Source organism: Opisthocomus hoazin, chromosome 7, assembly GCF_030867145.1.
Source record: "Opisthocomus hoazin isolate bOpiHoa1 chromosome 7, bOpiHoa1.hap1, whole genome shotgun sequence".
Taxonomy (NCBI): Eukaryota; Metazoa; Chordata; class Aves; order Opisthocomiformes; family Opisthocomidae; genus Opisthocomus; species Opisthocomus hoazin.
The window spans coordinates 35,648,064-35,665,361 of NC_134420.1; the positions used below are offsets into that span (position 1 = coordinate 35,648,064).

The 17,298-nt window shown below is 39.5% G+C and overlaps 1 protein-coding gene across 5 annotated transcripts in view; it reads left to right on the forward strand.

The window, feature by feature from the left end:
- The window catches only part of DCAF5 (DDB1 and CUL4 associated factor 5), an 80,093-nt gene that overhangs the window by 15,172 nt on the left and 47,623 nt on the right, over positions 1 to 17,298 (forward strand). For all 5 annotated transcript variants that reach the window (XM_075426418.1, XM_075426419.1, XM_075426422.1 and 2 more), the window contains exons 3-5: positions 101 to 137; positions 2,567 to 2,706; positions 7,737 to 7,866. In XM_075426418.1, the coding sequence (XP_075282533.1) occupies positions 101 to 137; positions 2,567 to 2,706; positions 7,737 to 7,866 (307 nt within the window). The remainder of the gene's footprint in view (positions 1 to 100; positions 138 to 2,566; positions 2,707 to 7,736; positions 7,867 to 17,298) is intronic.

The following is a 17,298-nucleotide window of genomic DNA, read 5'->3' on the forward strand; positions in this document are numbered from 1 at the left end:
ATGAAAAAAACCCCACACATTTATTGTTTTCTGTTTTTTTCACTATAATGCGTTTTAACCACTGGAACATGATGTTAAGTATTTGTATTTCTCTTTATAGGCAATGATGAGCAAGTTATACTCCATGATGTTGAAAGGTAAGTACACAGTTTGTGTTTCCACTGCTTCAAGAGCTCCTTTAATGTCAACTTACTGGAGGCACATTTTGTTTTAAATTAGTGGTCTGGGAGAAGAGCCCAGTGTTTTAATCCTGAAATATGCTTTTTATTTATCTGAATTCATATCTGGAATGAAGTATTTCCCATCACCCCATTTTTTTCAGCGCTTCGGTTCTGCATCGTTTTGACATTGGGAATGGTTACTAAATACATATGCTCTCCTGCTGGCTGTATAGTAGGTTCTGAGTAGATTTGGAGCCAGATTATTCTGGCACATATACAAGTATTGTGGCACGTATGGACTTGTGTTTTTGTAGTTGTTTTTTTTTTTCTGAAACACTCACCTGACTTGTGTTTAGTATAGCTAGTGCTTAGCCTACCTAACTACCTTTAAAAACTTTGGGTGCATTTGTCCAATTCTCCACACTAATGCAAAGCATGTTTATTTTGATACTTACTTTTTACCAAAACTGCAAAGCAGTTGGGAATTAGACTTTGTTGTGCCACATCAAGATTAGACTGTTAGTCAAAATATAATTAATACAGTAATGTTAATATATTAGATTGAATTTCTCTAGATACCATGTCTTCTGAGCTTACTGCTTTCAATGTAGAAAAACTAGAAGGTTAAAATTTTGGTCTGTACTAATAACTTCTACAGATTTAAGCAATGATGCTGTAAGTACATGAACTCCAGAAAATCAAGTATAAAGAAAAAGCAGAAAGAGAGATATGTAAGAACAGAGAAATATAAAACCTTAAGTCTTTTGAGTTGCCTGAATCCTGGTTATCATAATTTGGACATATTTCTGGCTAGATTTGTCCAAAGCCTTTTGCACTGAACTGATCAGTATACATCTGCCTTCCATTGTAACTTATATCTACTTCTTGTATAAATCTTACATGAGTGCTGGGCAAAAGTAATTTTGTCTTACTCTTCTAATGCTTTCTCAGGAATATTGTGTTGTTTGGTGGTTGGTTGGTTGGTTTAGTTTGACTTTTGGGGGGTTTGGGCTTTTTTAGGGTGTGTGTTTTTTGTGCGTTTTTCGTTTGGTTTGGAGGATTTGATTTTGGGGGGGTTTGTTTGGTGTTTTGTTTTTTGTTGTTGTTTTTTCAATTGAATGTGGAAGTGTCAAAATTTTAGATGCTGGTGTGCATTGTGTTCTGACTTTTCAAGCTTCTATAAAATCTTTGTCCTTGACGATTTTCTGTAAAACGGATTTTTTACTGCTATGTCTTGCTAAGATGTTTTAAAAAGTCTTTTTGATATGTATGTATTCTTAGTGTGCTTTTGTTGTCAGGGTTTTTTTTAGGTATGCTAAGTCCAGTTGCAATGCATATAGAATTCATTCCTCAGGCTATTTGTGTGATCTTCTGAAAGAAACTGTACTAGTCTGACACACTTAATTCTGACTGATTTCTATAGAAAGTTATTCAGTCTTCTTGGATGATAACACTTGGTCTATCAACTACTTTTTCATACTTTAAAATGGCTTTTTCTGTTACTGCTTTTTTGGCCTTTCTGGTAATGGTCCATGAAACAGAATTAGTAGATCTGTCACTAAGAACACCAATTGCCATGTGAGCAAACAACAGATTTTATGTGGAATGTCTTTGGTGGAGTTTCCATGAGGTATAGGGATTGTACACAATGTACATTCTCTAAAGAAATAAAGGGGTTTTGCCAAAGGAATAAACCAACCCCGGAATCTTCTGTCATAATGTTTTGTCTTTTGGCATCTCCGTGCTGCTCTTTCCTTCTTTTTAAATGGTCTAAAAAGTTGGGAAAAGATCGGAGAACAGGCTTTTTCTCTTTTTTTAATAGTGGTGGCATGGCTGATATCTAGGTACTTTCAGGGGACTTATTTTTATTTTGTTCTTTATTGCTGCTTTTTCTACATGGAAAAAATGCAGGTGTGGTCTATCCTGGAGAAGCAAGAAAACTTATTAAAAAAGCCAGCTGGAAAGTTGCTCTTTTGTGAGCTTCAGTTGAACTTTCAAACGATCCAGAAGCCAATATGAAGGATGAATTTGTGTGTTGTTTTCCTTCTGACATTAAGTAGTAAAAATTTAGTCTACAGGTCCCAAGACCTCTTTCCCGTTCCCATTACCTCCTGCCAAGCTTAATCTAATACAACATGATTTCCATAGTATCTTGTAGTTTCTGAAGTTTCTAATGTGTGGGTTTTGGTCTGAGGGTTTTCTTTTCCTCGTAGCATGACATGTTGGTCACTCTGTGTGGCTTTTTTTTTTGTTTTTTTTACACTACTTAAACACAAAGGTCTTCTTATGAAGTTACGTAAACCTCGTCACTAAATATTACTAGGTAGATAAAGTTGTAAATAGTTTGCTTTTTAAAACAATAGTGAAAGAAAGAAAATCTATAGTATTGTGTGTCTTTTTTACAGCACTGAGACCTTGGATGTGTTCGCCCATGAAGATGCAGTGTACGGCCTTTCAGTGAGCCCAGTAAATGACAACATCTTTGCCAGTTCATCAGATGATGGCCGAGTACTTATCTGGGACATCCGAGAGTCTTCCCATGGAGGTGAGATCTCTAGATGGAAAAGATCATTGATTTGGGAAGAATGTGAGCAAGGCAGGGAAGGGAAGAGTTATGTTTGTCTGGGGCAATTGAGACAGGGAGTGTTGGAGAAGGGTGAGAGTGAGGCATAATTCTTGTGGGTGATGATAGGCAAGCCCTGCTCTTTGCACTTCAGTGTTACTGTCTTAAATGACTTCATAAAGTACCAGCATACAGGGCAGGCTAGCACTTGGTATGAATAGGTTTTAACTTGACTAAAGAAGCAGTGGAGGACATATTTCTTAAATAAAAACATCTTGCTGAACTTGAAAGCAATTAGGAGTGTGGATTTTTTTTTCTTGTCTGTAGCCCGGGATAAAAAAATTTTGGATGTTTAGAAAGCTGTTATTTTTATTTGAATGATTTTCCAAAGCTATTTATATACTTCCCTTTGACACTGAGAATTGTTCTTATGCATAATGTTTTCTGGTTGTATGGAAACTTAGAGCCTTTATGTGATAACAGGGAAGTTGAATTATTACTTCAGTCTTTGTTTTCTAAAACAGAACTGAATACTGTTAATCTATGTAACAAACCTGCAGCTTCTCAAAACACTGCAATCTATGTTTATACAGCTGCAGTTTTAAGGCTGAAGAATCTCAGTTTAGAACTGTAGTTATGTAAATTTGGAGAGGAATACTTCAGTAATTGAATTTCAGTATATGAATACTGAAGTAATACCTCAGTAAATGAAGTTGTGAGTTTGCCCTGTCCTAAAGAACACAAAGCTGAGAATTTAAAACCGAGTAATCTGCAGGAGTACAGAATCTGGTTCCCTTCCTTTATAGCTAAAATAAACTTTCTTCTTCTTTTGTAAGCTGTTTAAATGTAATTGCCTCGACTTGGAGTTTCTACTGGTCTTACAGGAAAGTTGTTTATGGCACTGAAATACAGCTTATGTATTTTGTGGCAGTTTGTACACATTGGGGTTTGGGTCAAAGTTGCTGTTTAACTGAATTAGCTTTTTGCATACCTAGTGAATTTGACAACTTTTCTAGACTGCGATTCTGTCCCTGTTTGACTAGGAAATGAAAGCTGAAGACGTACTTTATATTCTCAGAGGAGTCTTTTAGAGCTGCTTGTATCAAAAGGGCTTTATTGATCGTGAGTAACCAGGATTAGGTCAGTCTTGATAAGCCCCACCAGAATACTTGGAGGAGATTTCTTATTGATGCCCTGCCTACCCCAGACCTATTGCGTTTGTATAAATAAAGATTAAATATACTACCACTGCATTCAGTTTTCAGTAGGCTGATTCTTAGTGTGAATTGACTTGTGCAATTGTGATATCCCTTATCTCTTTCCCATCTGGTGATTTTATTAAAAGATTCTGAAAAACAATGCACACAGTGTATGTATATCACAGATTTTAATAAAAATATCTATAATGTCTATTCTCTGGATCAGTCTTTGAGGAACTTGTTAATAATCTCCCTCGTGCTCAGAAGTCCCATACTAGCACAGTGAACTGTTGTCTTCCCTTCAGCCAGTTTCTTACCCCATGTAACTCCCTTGCTAATCCCTTGCTAAACTTGATACTATACCACATGTGAATTTAGTCCTCATTAGATCTACCACTTTTCCCCTGTATAAAAGGTCAGTTACTTTATCAAAGACAGAGATTAAATTAGTCTGATGTGAATAATTTACCTTTGGTAAATCCAAGTGTCACTTCATCCCTATTTTTCTGTTTTCATATATCCAAGTGATGAGACCAGACACTGAATGTGGCTTCTAAATTGGAATTGGTGAAATGCTCCTTTATTGCCTTCTCCTGAACTCTACTTCATAAAGGTCTGTCTCTGTTAGGAGGACTACCTGTTGCTGACAGTGGATGTCAACAGTTGGTGGGACTGGATGCTTAAATGCATCTGTATGAAGCTGCTTAGTATCATAAGCTAATGTCCGATCTGATCTGTTTTTCTTAAATTGCGTGAAAAGAGGTTTGTCCTTTGCTGTAGTTAAAGCTTGCTACTGCCTTTGCTGTTGCTGAGACTTTGAATGAGAAGGCTGCACCAGTGAAAACGGAGTGAAGAAGTGTTGGCTGTGGTGCATTTTGGGGCTTTTTTGAAATGGTGTCTTAGGTTCTCTGAATTTTTAATAAAGGGCTTTTGCATGCTTAGATAGAAGTCCTGAGTCAGCATCTATATATGAGCCCTGCCAATGTTTGCTACAATATAATGCTTGTCGCTAGGGTAGTCCCCTTGCCTGCAGTGGTATTGTCATGGGAATAGGTGCTATGGCTGCCAGCATTAAGTATAGTTAGTTACCTTGAGTGGCCAGCTCATTAAAATCTTGCAAATAACTTCCTAGTTTAAAATAGTGCATTAAAAGAAGCTGGAAAAGGAATTTCATTCCCCTTCTGTTTCTCCCTGTCTTTCACTGCTGAATGATTTATGCAGTAATTTTTATAAACCCATTTTTAATTTTTGTTAAAGATGGAGTTGAGCTTCTCCTTTGAGAAATGTTTTCGTACTCCAGTGTATAAGAGCTACCATTGTGAATGAGCATAAAGAATGATAAAAAAGTAATCCACCTACTTTTCATTGGAATGACTTAGTGCTTCATTAGTTTAGTTCCTCTAATCGCTCTTTAATTTGACAGGCTGAAGGGCAGCTTTTGATGTCTTGGAAAACTGTGGTGGCAGGCTATTTATAATAAAGGGATGAAGAAAAACACCAGTAATTAGTGACAATGATTTGACCAAACAAACGTACACAAATTAGAAGTTGATTTTTATAAAACAACCCTTTATTTGGCAATCTGATGTTGCTTGTCTCTCCACTCAGCTAATGCAGACCATTGCCTCTCAGTGGGGGCTGCCATGTTAGTAACGCAGCCTTTTATGTCCCAGCAGGGATCTGATTTGATGATGCAAATGTAGAAGGTCAGTTTTGGTGTTAAACCTTATTTGGAACTGCCAGCAGACCAACAGCAATCTCTAAACCCTGTGGGCAGGCAGAAGTTTGCTCCTGCTCTTTTCTTTACCTCCACCTCCTATGACAATTAATAGCACCAGGGAGCTTCAGCCATGGTCAGAGACCTTTGTTTTGATCAGTACTAAATGAATGCGAAAAAGGAAAGTCTCTGTCTCAAAAACCATGTGGTAAAACAGAAGAGGAGGACGCAGATGGGGCAGGACAAGTAAATGCTAGTTCTGTCTCAGTTGAGTGTTGGGCAGTAGTTTCAGAAGGTATTGGGAATTTGGGGGGGTTATCTGTTTAACCATGGTTTATATGTCTTAATGAGGGATATGAGGAAAAAAAATGAAGTATGTTTGGAGGTGCTTGTGGGCTAAAGGTGCTGGCACACAGTGGCTCAAATAAGGGCAGTGAGAGGGTCTTCCAAGCATGTGAGCAACACACTGGTTGCATCAAATCAAACGGTGAATGGAAAAGTCTGGCATAATCCCTGTCTCAAACAGGCGTTGATTCTGGCTTCTCGGTTGAGTGAAAGAGTGGCAGGATGCCACAGAAGATACACACCGAAAAGGGAGTTAGACTGTGCCTAAAGCCGTAACGCTAGCAGAAAGATGTAGAGAAGGATGACAGTCTAGGCTTTTTCTGACTCTGCATGGAGGCAGCATTTTGTCGTAATGAATAGGGTAGAGTAGCAGGCCAAACATTCTTGTTACACTAATCAAGATGAGAGGGAGAGTCTGGATGAGCATGTTTTTAGCTGTGCGTGAACAGTAAAAGCCAGCTGTTTTTATGCAAGAGGAACACTCTTGTCTATGTGTACAGCACTTCACATAATCACAGAATGGTAGGGGTTGGAAGGGACCTCTGTGGGTCATCTAGTCCAACCCTCCTGCCGAAGCAGGGTCGCCTACAGCAGGCTGCACAGGACCTTGTCCAGGCGGGTCTTGAATATCTCCAGAGAAGGAGACTCCATCACCTCCCTGGGCAGCCCGTTCCAGTGCTCCGTCACCCTCAGAGGGAAGAAGTTCTTCCTCATGTTCAGACGGAACTTCCTGTGCCTCAGTTTGTGCCCATTGCCCCTTGTCCTATCGCTGGGCACCACTGAAAAGAGTCTGGCCCCATCCTCCTGACACCCACCCTTCAGATATTTGTAAGTATATATTAGGTCCCCTCGCAGCCTTCTCTTCTTCAGGCTGAACAAGCCCAGATCCCTCAGCCTCTCCTCGTAGGGGAGATGCTCCAGTCCCCTCACCATCCTTGTAGCCCTCCGCTGGACTCTCTCCAGCAGCTCCTCATCTTTCTTGAAGTGGGGAGCCCAGAACTGGACAGAGTACTCCAGATGGGGCCTCACCAGGGCAGAGTAGAGGGGAAGGACAACCTCCCTCGACCTGCTGGCCACATTCCTCCTAATGCACCCCAGGATCCCATTGGCTTTCTTGGCAGCCAGGGCACACTGCTGACTGATGGTCAATCTGTCATCCACCAGGACACCCAGGTCCCTCTCCACAGAGCTGCTAAGCACACTTTAGAGGTGGCAGGCCTCTGTTCCCCAGGGTCAGTAGCTTGCTTTAAGCTGAGTTCCTTACAAACTTATTTCACTTATTCTAATATTATTTTCCCATATAAGCAATTGCTTCTACATTTACAGTTTGGGTGATCATCAGTGGCAGTGGAAGCTTCCAGGTATATACTGCTAAGAAACTTTCAGAAGCTTCACCTGTCTGTAGTCCTTAGTAGATGTTCGTTTGGTCATGAACCTTAACAAGATTCAAATATTTGATTTTTTAAGTGGCTAGTTTTAAACTCTGATAACCTTCCATAAGCAAAATGGTGTCTTGAACTCCAGTATGTGTCCTTTTCCGTATTTAGGCAAAGTTAATGTACACGTGAGTGGATTTTAAAACATCAGTTTTTATATTTCTTTGGATGTGTCAGCTTGAGAAATGGTTTGAACATGTCTCCATATCTTCAGATCTTGTTATGCTGTTTCCATATTAAGCTGCCAAGATCGTTGCATCGAACAGTTGTATGCATTGTTTGTTCTTATGTCTGAAATCTCAATTTTTTCAACAGAGCCCTTCTGCTTGGCACACTACCCATCAGCTTTTCACAGTGTGATGTTTAATCCAGTAGAACCCAGATTACTGGCTACTGCCAACTCTAAGGAAGGTGTGGGGCTCTGGGATATTCGTAAACCTCAGAGGTAAGATTTGGCTGTTCTTGTCTTACAGTGTGCTATTTCTTTTGTTTGAGAGGTGACAGCATGCCTTTGTCTCTTTTTTTAAAGTCAGAATATACAATGGTAAGAGAAGGACAAAGCTAACAGCAATGCTAGTAATGTTGAATTAAATTATTTTGCATAATTAATATTCTTCATACATATGATCCAATTTGATTTAAAATGGAGCTAGATCTTCAATGTTAAGGTACGTGATTTTTTGGAAGCTTGCCTGGTCTCACCACTGCAGGTTAATTTCGATTGATGTGTCAAGTTTACGTCACTGTATTTAGGACTGGCTTGCTGATACTGGAAGAAGACATGGTGGGCACTGCCTGGTTTACCGTTTGTTTTTTTCTACCCAGGTCAGTTTTCAGTGGCTGACTAGAGATTGTGGTCAAGGCAGCTTTTTATTCAACGCTTGAGAGTTTTATATGACTTCCAAGACACCTTGATAATGAGTATGGCTGCATAAAGTGCTTCCAGATTTGCGTAGGATTTTAAACAAATGAAAAGAAGAGAATAGGTTTGCAGTATCAAGTGTAGTTAGACTGGGTTCTAAAGTGGATGTATGCAATGTCTGATAGCAGTTTTGCATGCAGGAGTGATTAAGTTTCGGTCGAAGTCTTTCAGTCTTGCAGATTTTGAAAGTAATTTCCTTTATCATAATAATCAGAAAAAAAAATTTGAACACCTCAAGTAAATGTTTCTCCCTTACCCCCTCAACGTTTATGTTTACATGTTTCCAGTTACAACTGTAAGTGTAGAAAGAATAATTTCAAAAAAGTGAAAAGAGAGAAAAACAGGCAGTACTTGTCTTACAGTGCAGTAGCCTCAGCTATTTAAAATCTTTCCTATCTTACACTTGACTTTCCGCTTACTGGTGAATTTCTTGGAATATGTAGAAGTGCATAGCACTAAAAATTTTTCTTTGCACTGTACAGAGAGAAAAAGCAATCTCATAGGAAGTTAATTATAACTGGCTTTAAAAAAAGTCTAAAATGTTTAGACATCCATTACAATAGCAACCAAATTATGGTTTCAGGAGGGTTTGTTATTCTTAAATTGTAAACATTAATGGTTTGAATTGATTTTTATTTTCAAGCTTGGATCAGAATTTGCATGCTGATGCTGATGGTGCTAGAGCTTGCTTGCATTTGTAAAGTTTGCCAGAGCCCGTGTTGGCAGCTGTTGTACAATCTGCTATTAAATTTAGGTTTGATAAAATTTAACTGTAAGGGAGTTAAGAAGTTGCCTAAGCTATCTTTTCTTATCCTTGTCAAACTCTTTATGTCTAGGTCTTCATAAGTTCCTAACATCAAACTGACTTCAGCATTTACTGGATAGAGGGAGAGAAATAAATGATATTAGGATTATTTTGCTCTTGCAAAACATGTTTCTTGGGTTTTTTTCCCCCCATAAAATTTCTGTCATTTTAACTTCAGTTCATGCCTTTTTTTTTCCCTCATGAACTAATATGGCCAAAGTTGGCTGCTTCTTGCCAAGCCAGCTGGCCTCTTGCTGGTTTTGCAGAATTCTTTGGTTTTCAGCTTCTACCTCAGTTTTATCACTGTAAGAACTTCTGCAGGTTGTGTTGGTCTTGTTTTTGAAAGGGAGTTACACCAAAAGGAATGATGTTGGTAGAGTGATACAGCTTATATCAATAGAAATTCTATATGGATGCAAAATTTGGATGAAGTCTTTCAGTTGGGTAGCAAAGTGAAATGGGATCACCCCTGGAAAGGTTGTACAAGGCTAATGGAGAGGGGAAGACAGGTATCGCTAAGGATACAAGCATTGACCCTGATAAATGCAGGAGCAGATTACTGGAGTAAGGAATTCTCCTCTTACACATTTTAACAGCTGCTTTCTAATAGCAGAAATAATGTCTTTTTCTTAATTTTAGCTATTCTCATTAAGACTTTGATCTCCCAGAGTTTCTCAGCTTTGTATTTAAAAGTTTTGTTGAGCTATTGCTTGAGGTGGTAGCAGCTTTCAGGTCATGGGAACTCAGAAGATCGCCAGTCTAGATGCTATCCTGCCTTCTTCCTCAGTCTTAACCACAAGGCCAAGTGTTTACTGTGAGCTTGTTGGGAGCTACTGTGCGTGTATGGGATAATAATCTGTGCTCACACGTTTAAGGACACACATTTTTAGCTGTATTGTGGCATTGTTCTTTCTAATGCCAAATATAAAATAGCTATAGCAGAATTTAATTGGTAATGCTTCTTGGCAAGTAGTTAGTATTTTTCCAGGTTTAGCGTCAGTATGAAAGTCGTAATAACCTGTGACAAATCTGAATTCTACAGTCTTATTTTGAATGGTGAAAGGAGAGGGGAAAGAATGCCTTGTGTTGTAACCTCTGGGTTGTCTTGAAGGCCTTGCATAAATTAAGTTGCTGGAAGCTTCAGTGCTTACATCTGGTGGACAGGAGCTACCCTTTTCTGGTCCTAGTCTGATCAGAGTAAATCTTTCCAATTAAAAAGCTAGATGGTGATGATTAAGCATCATACCTTGCAACTACAGTGCTGAAATTCCTAGGTGGATAGGTCACACCACTGGTTCTGCGCATAGGGAAGCGTGTGCAACACCCTCATTGTACAGCCGGACGTGCACCGCATACGCCACACAGCTGTTCGCTTAAGCACTGGGAGTAAAGCATTCGCACCCATAGGTGTGGGACATAGTGTGAAATAGGCACATGCTGCCTGCCTGCGGCCTGCTCCTCCCGGAGGACTCGGGGAAACGGTATAGGAAGAGGCAGGCTGCTCCTCACAGAGTAAACGCTGCTGACTGATATCTGAACCCCAGACTTGGGCCGAGCAAGCTGTGACTTAAATGGATGCAAATGATAAGTCTGCTTTCAGCTGCCACTTTTCTGGGACAGCCATCAGCTGTCCTCCTTTGCTTGATCAGAGCATGGTGCCCAGAACATGGTGAGAAGGGTATGTTTGGCTGAGGAGGGAAAGAAAATGGCCTAAAGCACTCGGCTGCTACTGCAGTTTGATCCCAGGAACCTCTCAGGGAAGAGGGCTCTGCAGAGTGAGCTGTGTCCTGCTAGGGGGCTGCCAAAGCCAGAGTCCCTCGTGTTTAAATACATGAGGCTGGATTTTTAGTCTTCATTAAAGTAATAGAGCATTTGCCAAAACTCCCACTGGTCTCTGCAGATCTAGTTTGCTAATCTAGAAACATGGAACTTGATTTTTAACATGTTTGGATCCAATTCACTTTGTCTTATGAGGAAACAATTTTATTAATTTGTAGATCAGTTAAGATACAATTCTCACTCTAGTGAGGAAGTGGAAGCCAGAATTTAGATTTTCTTCTGTGGGTTTTAGTTTGTTACAGTTTCTTCTGGGGAAAACACACTGTGAACTTATTCTCAGGAAAAAAAGTTTTTCGTTAAGGATGAAGTAGCCCACGTAATGCTGTAAGTACTTGTGATAGACTTTAAACAGAACTGAAGTTGGTAAGTGAGGGAGTTTGTGGATATCTTCCGTATTCTTAGTAAGAATAAAGGACACAAAGTGTAGTTTCAGGTGAGATGTGTTCCAAAAGCATTTTGGCTGTTGAATTTTGTAAGCAGAATGGGTTAAACAGCCCTGAAGTTCTCAATAATCTAGGGATAAACAGGAAGCTGCCTGTGTAACTTGCCTGCCAGGCACTAGCACAGCAAAGAAGGGGTACTGCATCAGCTGCTTTCCTCACTGTCAAAAAAAGTCTGCTAATGGTGGAAATCCTGGCTTCTCTACAGGTTTGTAGCTCTCTTTTTTACTGTCATGAGTATCCAAGGAAATCTAACACTGCCTGAGGTATAGGAAGGATGAGGGAATAGAGGCTTTTGGGGGACACAAGATGGAAGTACTAACTTGCTGAGATTGTTGAATAGCACAATATGTTATATATATGTAAAAAATATAAAATTTATGTTTATTAATAGCATAAGTAGTGTAAAATTGCTAGATCTGTCTCTTCCTTCCCTAGCCTACCTTCTTATTTCCGTTGCCGCACACGAAGTTCACTTGTGAGGGACTCTATTTCGTGCCATAAACTGTCAAAGGAAATAATTTGCTGCTAGTGTAACACTTCATGTAAAACTTGTTTCCACCAACTACTGTCCTGTTCTCTGACATTTCTTAGATGAAAGCAGAGTTAAACTGATTCAGCCACTACTTGTTTTGCTCCGTAACTACAAACTATTCTGAGGAATCCTGCTGCTGTTCCTCTGCAAACTCCAGAAAGCAAATGCAACACCTGGAACTCCAAAGATTAGCTGTTTGTGGCCAATAGCAGTACTGTAGGTAGCAATACCTTCACATAACATGTATTATGGCCAACAGCACTGTTGTGGTAATAGTCTCTACAGATACAGGTGAAGTTTGATAAGCCCATAGTATTCAGATGGCCTTCACTCATTTGAAGGGGATCGGGCTTACTGCTGAATTTCTGGTTTTAATCAGCAGAGGCTCCTGAAGTGAGGTATAGTTTTTCTTTAACTTTGTTGAGTTTGATAATGCGCTGTCAGAAAAGGGGTGATTTGCTGTTAACTTCTAAACTTGTATGGCAGTCAGTGGAATATGGCTAATTGTACAGTTTTAAACTAATAGTGCTAAATTTTCAAAATCTTGAATGGAGTAGTGATATCCTGGTGCATTAGAGAATTCTAATATGTAGATTCCACTGCTTGTTAGAAACAAATGAGCTGCATATACTTATTTATCCAGAAAATCTGAGGATTTTTACAACAGAGTATTTTTCTCCAGAATACACAGCTCTTCTCCAATTGGATTATAGGCAAATTTGTTTTCTAGCTTGCTGTTGCATGTCTCCGAGGAGAGTTGGTTTTACCTGCTTCTGTAGTCAGGCAACACTAAACACCTCTACAAATTAAAAATAAATTATTTTTAGGGTTGTTAAAAAAATCCTGAATATGAATAGATTTTATTCATATACTGTGAAATTGGTTAACTTTATGATGGGAAGCTGGGAGTGCTTTATGCTCAGCTACTACTGTGAAGAAGTTAATTGAAAAGTCAGCATTTCTTGGCAAGCATCGGAGATTTAGAGACAGTTGCAGAGCTCTGAATTGTGAAAAGTTTAGCTCACTTGAAATAGTCATAATTCGATTAGTCTTGCTGACTGAGTCAGGATAGAGAGGCGGATTCATTTTGTTTTTTCCCAAAGTTCATTCACAGCTTGATATCTCTTCTGTCTCAGATTTAGTGCAGCAATTGAGATTCCTCTCTTCTCCCCCAGTATACTAATAAAATCTGAATGTGGTGGGCTGGCTCCTCAAAAATAGCATATGAAGCACTGTTAAAATAGAACTAATATAAGTCCAGCATGATTAGAAGTTGACTAGTGATTCTGGATATCTTATTTTTCTATTTTTAGAACGTGTGAGTATTGCCGTTCTTTCAGGTGGACGTTAAACTGAAGCCCACTGTATTGTTTCTTTTTTATAAACGGTGCATTGAAAAGCTTAAATGTGGTCTTGATTAATGAGGCTGTTGCAAGACATTTGCACCACTAGATGGGGCCTGGAAGCTGTGCCTTTTGTAAGGAAATCGAAAAAGGCAAGATTGTGCATCTTAACTGTTTATAATAAAATACGTATTGCAAATATGTATTGTTACAGAATTGCTGGGTGCAACTCAGCAAGTCAGTTTACATATATATGTCAAGCAAAGACTACATAACTCCAGCTATTTTTAGGCACTCGTGTTCTCCCTTCTTCCCCTCTTCCACACAGCCCTGTGCCATCTCCTCCTTTTTACCAAAATCAAAAGGCTACATTTTTCCCTAAGAAAATATGATAATTATCCTCTTAATTCTTTCTTTTCCTATCCTCTCCCCCCCTCCCCCCCAACTAATCTGGAAGTTTTTGAGACATAATGATTATTGGCCTGTCCTGTCAATGACCACCACATACTTATAAACTGGTTTTCATGCTACAGAAAGGCTGTTCCCAGAAGTGTTTTCTGCGTGTGATGGGAGTGTTGAGCCTGTGCTTTTTACACAGCGGGATCCATTTGCATGTCCAGTTCAAGGGTTAAAATGTGAAGTCTTGGGTCAGCATCAGAAATACATATCTCGGGGTATTTTTGTGAGCCTGGGAGGGCTTAACTAAAAGCTCCCAGGCCCTCATTCCTGCTGTATCCATTGCACTAATACTGTGGTTGACCTGTTTTTTGAGCCAACTCGTCATGCTCAGAAGTTAGAAAACTAACCTGGAAAAGGATTTGTAGCTCACTTATGGCCTAGTGAGTTGAACTGAATTCAGGGAGGGCCCAGTGAATAGCATAGATGATGGAGAAGAGAGAGGGAGGCCTGTGAGGCTGAGAACAGGAGATGAGAAGGAAGCAAGACCTTCCTCATTTGAGGAGCAGTGAACCATTAGATATGTTCAGCTGTTTGTGGCATTACTGTTTTACTTGCTTCAGATTCTTTTGCTATACTTGGCTTCCCCTTTTTTGTCTCATCGGCATGTTCCTTACAAGTATTCCTGGTGGCTTTTTACAAAGCAGAAGAGGTGAAACATAACCAAAGTAGAGGGTGATTTACCTTCCAAGGCTGCCTGTTTCATGAGAATAAATTAGAAGCAGAGAGTGTTTCTGTGTGACACTTGAGTTTTTATGTTGCTGCAGTACAACGTCATGTTCCAGGACACTGGTCTTGAGTGTTGAGTTCCGGGAACACTTTTGTCCCCCGAACTCAATTACTGGATTCAAGCTCTTGAGTGAGGTAAACACGCTTACCTGTGATAGACCTTTTTAAGATTCTTCTGAAAATTGAGGGGGTCTATGCTGTTTGTGTGGTTACAAGTCTATGTACTAAAAAAAAAAAAAAGCCCAATGAGGAGTTAAAAAAAATACTTGACTACCAGGGCAAACTTGGTATCCCTTGGTGACTGCAAACTTCAGGGCATATTTTAAAAGCTAACTTCATCATGCAAGTTATAATAAGCCCAAGTTAAAGGAATGTCAGTTTCAGTGTTTTCCGTCAATGCTTCACAGACAAAGCAACATGGGAACATTAATTCAACTTTGATTTCTTTCTTTGTCTTGGCTGAAGAATAACTGCAGTTCAGAGACTTTTTAAGCAAACTTCTTTAGCTCACATTAAATGAATAGTTGTGTCTCAAAAAACACCAATCAAGAAGGCTCTCTTAATGGGCTTCAAGCTAAAGTCGAATTTGCCTCTTGCACTGAGAATTCAGAGGAAGCAAACTCCCAAGCTGTGGATGAGGAATACCTGTTGTTAGATATCAGTGAATCATCTGGTGATTAGCTCATTAAATAGTAAGCAAAATATAGAGATGGAAATTTCTTCTCTGTAACAAACTAGTTAGATTCAGGGGGATCTTGAGGGATCTTGAGGTAGGACTCTTCTTAGTGTGTACATGAATGTTGGGGTATGTTGAACTTGCCAATGTGTGGAGGACTTTGAAGGATGTGGCTGTACTGTGTTGCTGGTCTCCCAGATGACAATGTGTTCTCTAAAGTGTTTGTCTTGAACAGAGCTTTTTCTGCCAAGTGCCAATTACTAGGTGTTCAGCTTAGTCGTTGTGCTGCAAGAAAAAATAATCCAACTCTTAAAACAATGTACTGAGTGTGTAACTTCTGGTCCAAATCTGTTGGAAATCACAGGTACTCAGTACTGAAAATATAGTTCTTGGCTCCCAATTGCTTTGCCTTATAGTTTCATTTGTTTCATTTAGTTCACAACCTTTTAAAGATATAATGAGTATTACTTTCTTGTTTCTGGATTGATGTAATGGTCTCTGGCAAGAAGAAAACATTGCGTATGCTGCATGACTTCTTTCGGTGGGGGGGGTATGGAAGATCTCTGTACTCATGATAATGTAAGGACGTAGACATCTTGCTGGTGGTTTGTGTTAGATTGACATGCTGACATGTAGTTGGAAAAGGTAGATTTCAGGTTTGCAAGTCCTTTGTCGGTTTTGAAACAAAGTGGTAGCTGCCAGAACTACAGGCGATTGGAGAACAGTTCTTCAGAGTTTAATTAGATGCATGTCCAACAGACCATCTTTGCAAGAGAGGGCTGAGTATTACCTCTGAATAGAGGCATGGGTTTTGTTATTATGTTGGTTTGGGTTTTTTGTGGATTTTTTTGATGGGTGGGAGTGCAAGGGAAAGGGGGATAATGAGTATTTGCAGCCCTGTGATATTTATAGCCTGTTGGACAGAGAGGACTTTAGAAAACCTGTATGGTGATGTGGAAGGTATTCTAAGGTCATAAAATCAGCATTGTAACTGAGTCCAAGTCCATAGATTTAGGTCTCCAGCGGTTGCCAATTTTAGTTTCCAGGCTTATACCTTCAAGGTATTTGATCCTTAAAGGTCATACCAGAAGAACAGAGACAGCAGTTATTTTCTGAGAAAAGCTCATGCACATGTTGAGTTTTATCCTTTTCTAGCTTACCTTCCTGGGTTCACTCTAAAAAGTAGCCATTGCCTAGTTTTAGCTGTGTGTTACCAAGTTGTCTGGTTTGTTGGCTGAAATTCTGAGCTTCTGGAAGGTTTTTTTAAGGTTTTTCTTCAACTGTTTTGCATTTTGACACTGGATGTAAAGGAAAAGCTTGTGATTCTAATAGCTTCTAATGTGTGTGCTTTGGGATTGTCAAAGCCCATGCAGATGGAGGAGTTCTACATCATTGAATCGGCAACTACCTGTTTAAATTATTTCAGTGCAATAAAAGTGTGCTGCATGTTTTCTGTTTGGAGGCCTTTGTCAGTCCTGCTGTGAGCAGAGCACTGTATTAATGAGTGCAGGAGAAATGCCTGTATCGTGGTAACCACTTTTCCATTGTGAAATTTATCAGTTCGTTTCTTTCCCTTCCCATTGAGCCATTTGTTGTGAATTTTGACTAACTTTATGCTGCTTAAAGTAATTCATATAGCTAGGTTACAGAATAGCAAATTTTAATCACCAGTATGGGTCAACCACACCACCTCAAAGAGTTCAAATAACTGTTTTCTCTTGTAGTTCATAAATACAACTCATTCCACACATGTACCATTTTCATCTGTTTTCCTTCTGTGCTTCCGAGGCAGCTCAACTATCTGTGTGTCTCAGCCTAGAATTTGAAGCTCTCCTGACCAGGTCCAGCTTGGCATATTTGCCCCAAATAACACAGAGCCTAAACTTTGAATTATTTTTTTCACGTATTTGTTTTCCACTGTTTCTTGAAAGTTCCTTTTAATGTCGTATAAGAGCTGATTCTTGCTTAAGTTCATGGGGATTGAATTATTCTTTTCTGGAAATCTTTGGGATATGTTGAAGGAGCGTTTGAATGATAATGACATCTTGGGGGGTGGTATATTGGGGATGGTTTTTGGCTTTGTTTTCCTCATTGTAACCATAAATAAATCTCCAGACTGTTTGCCACAGGTT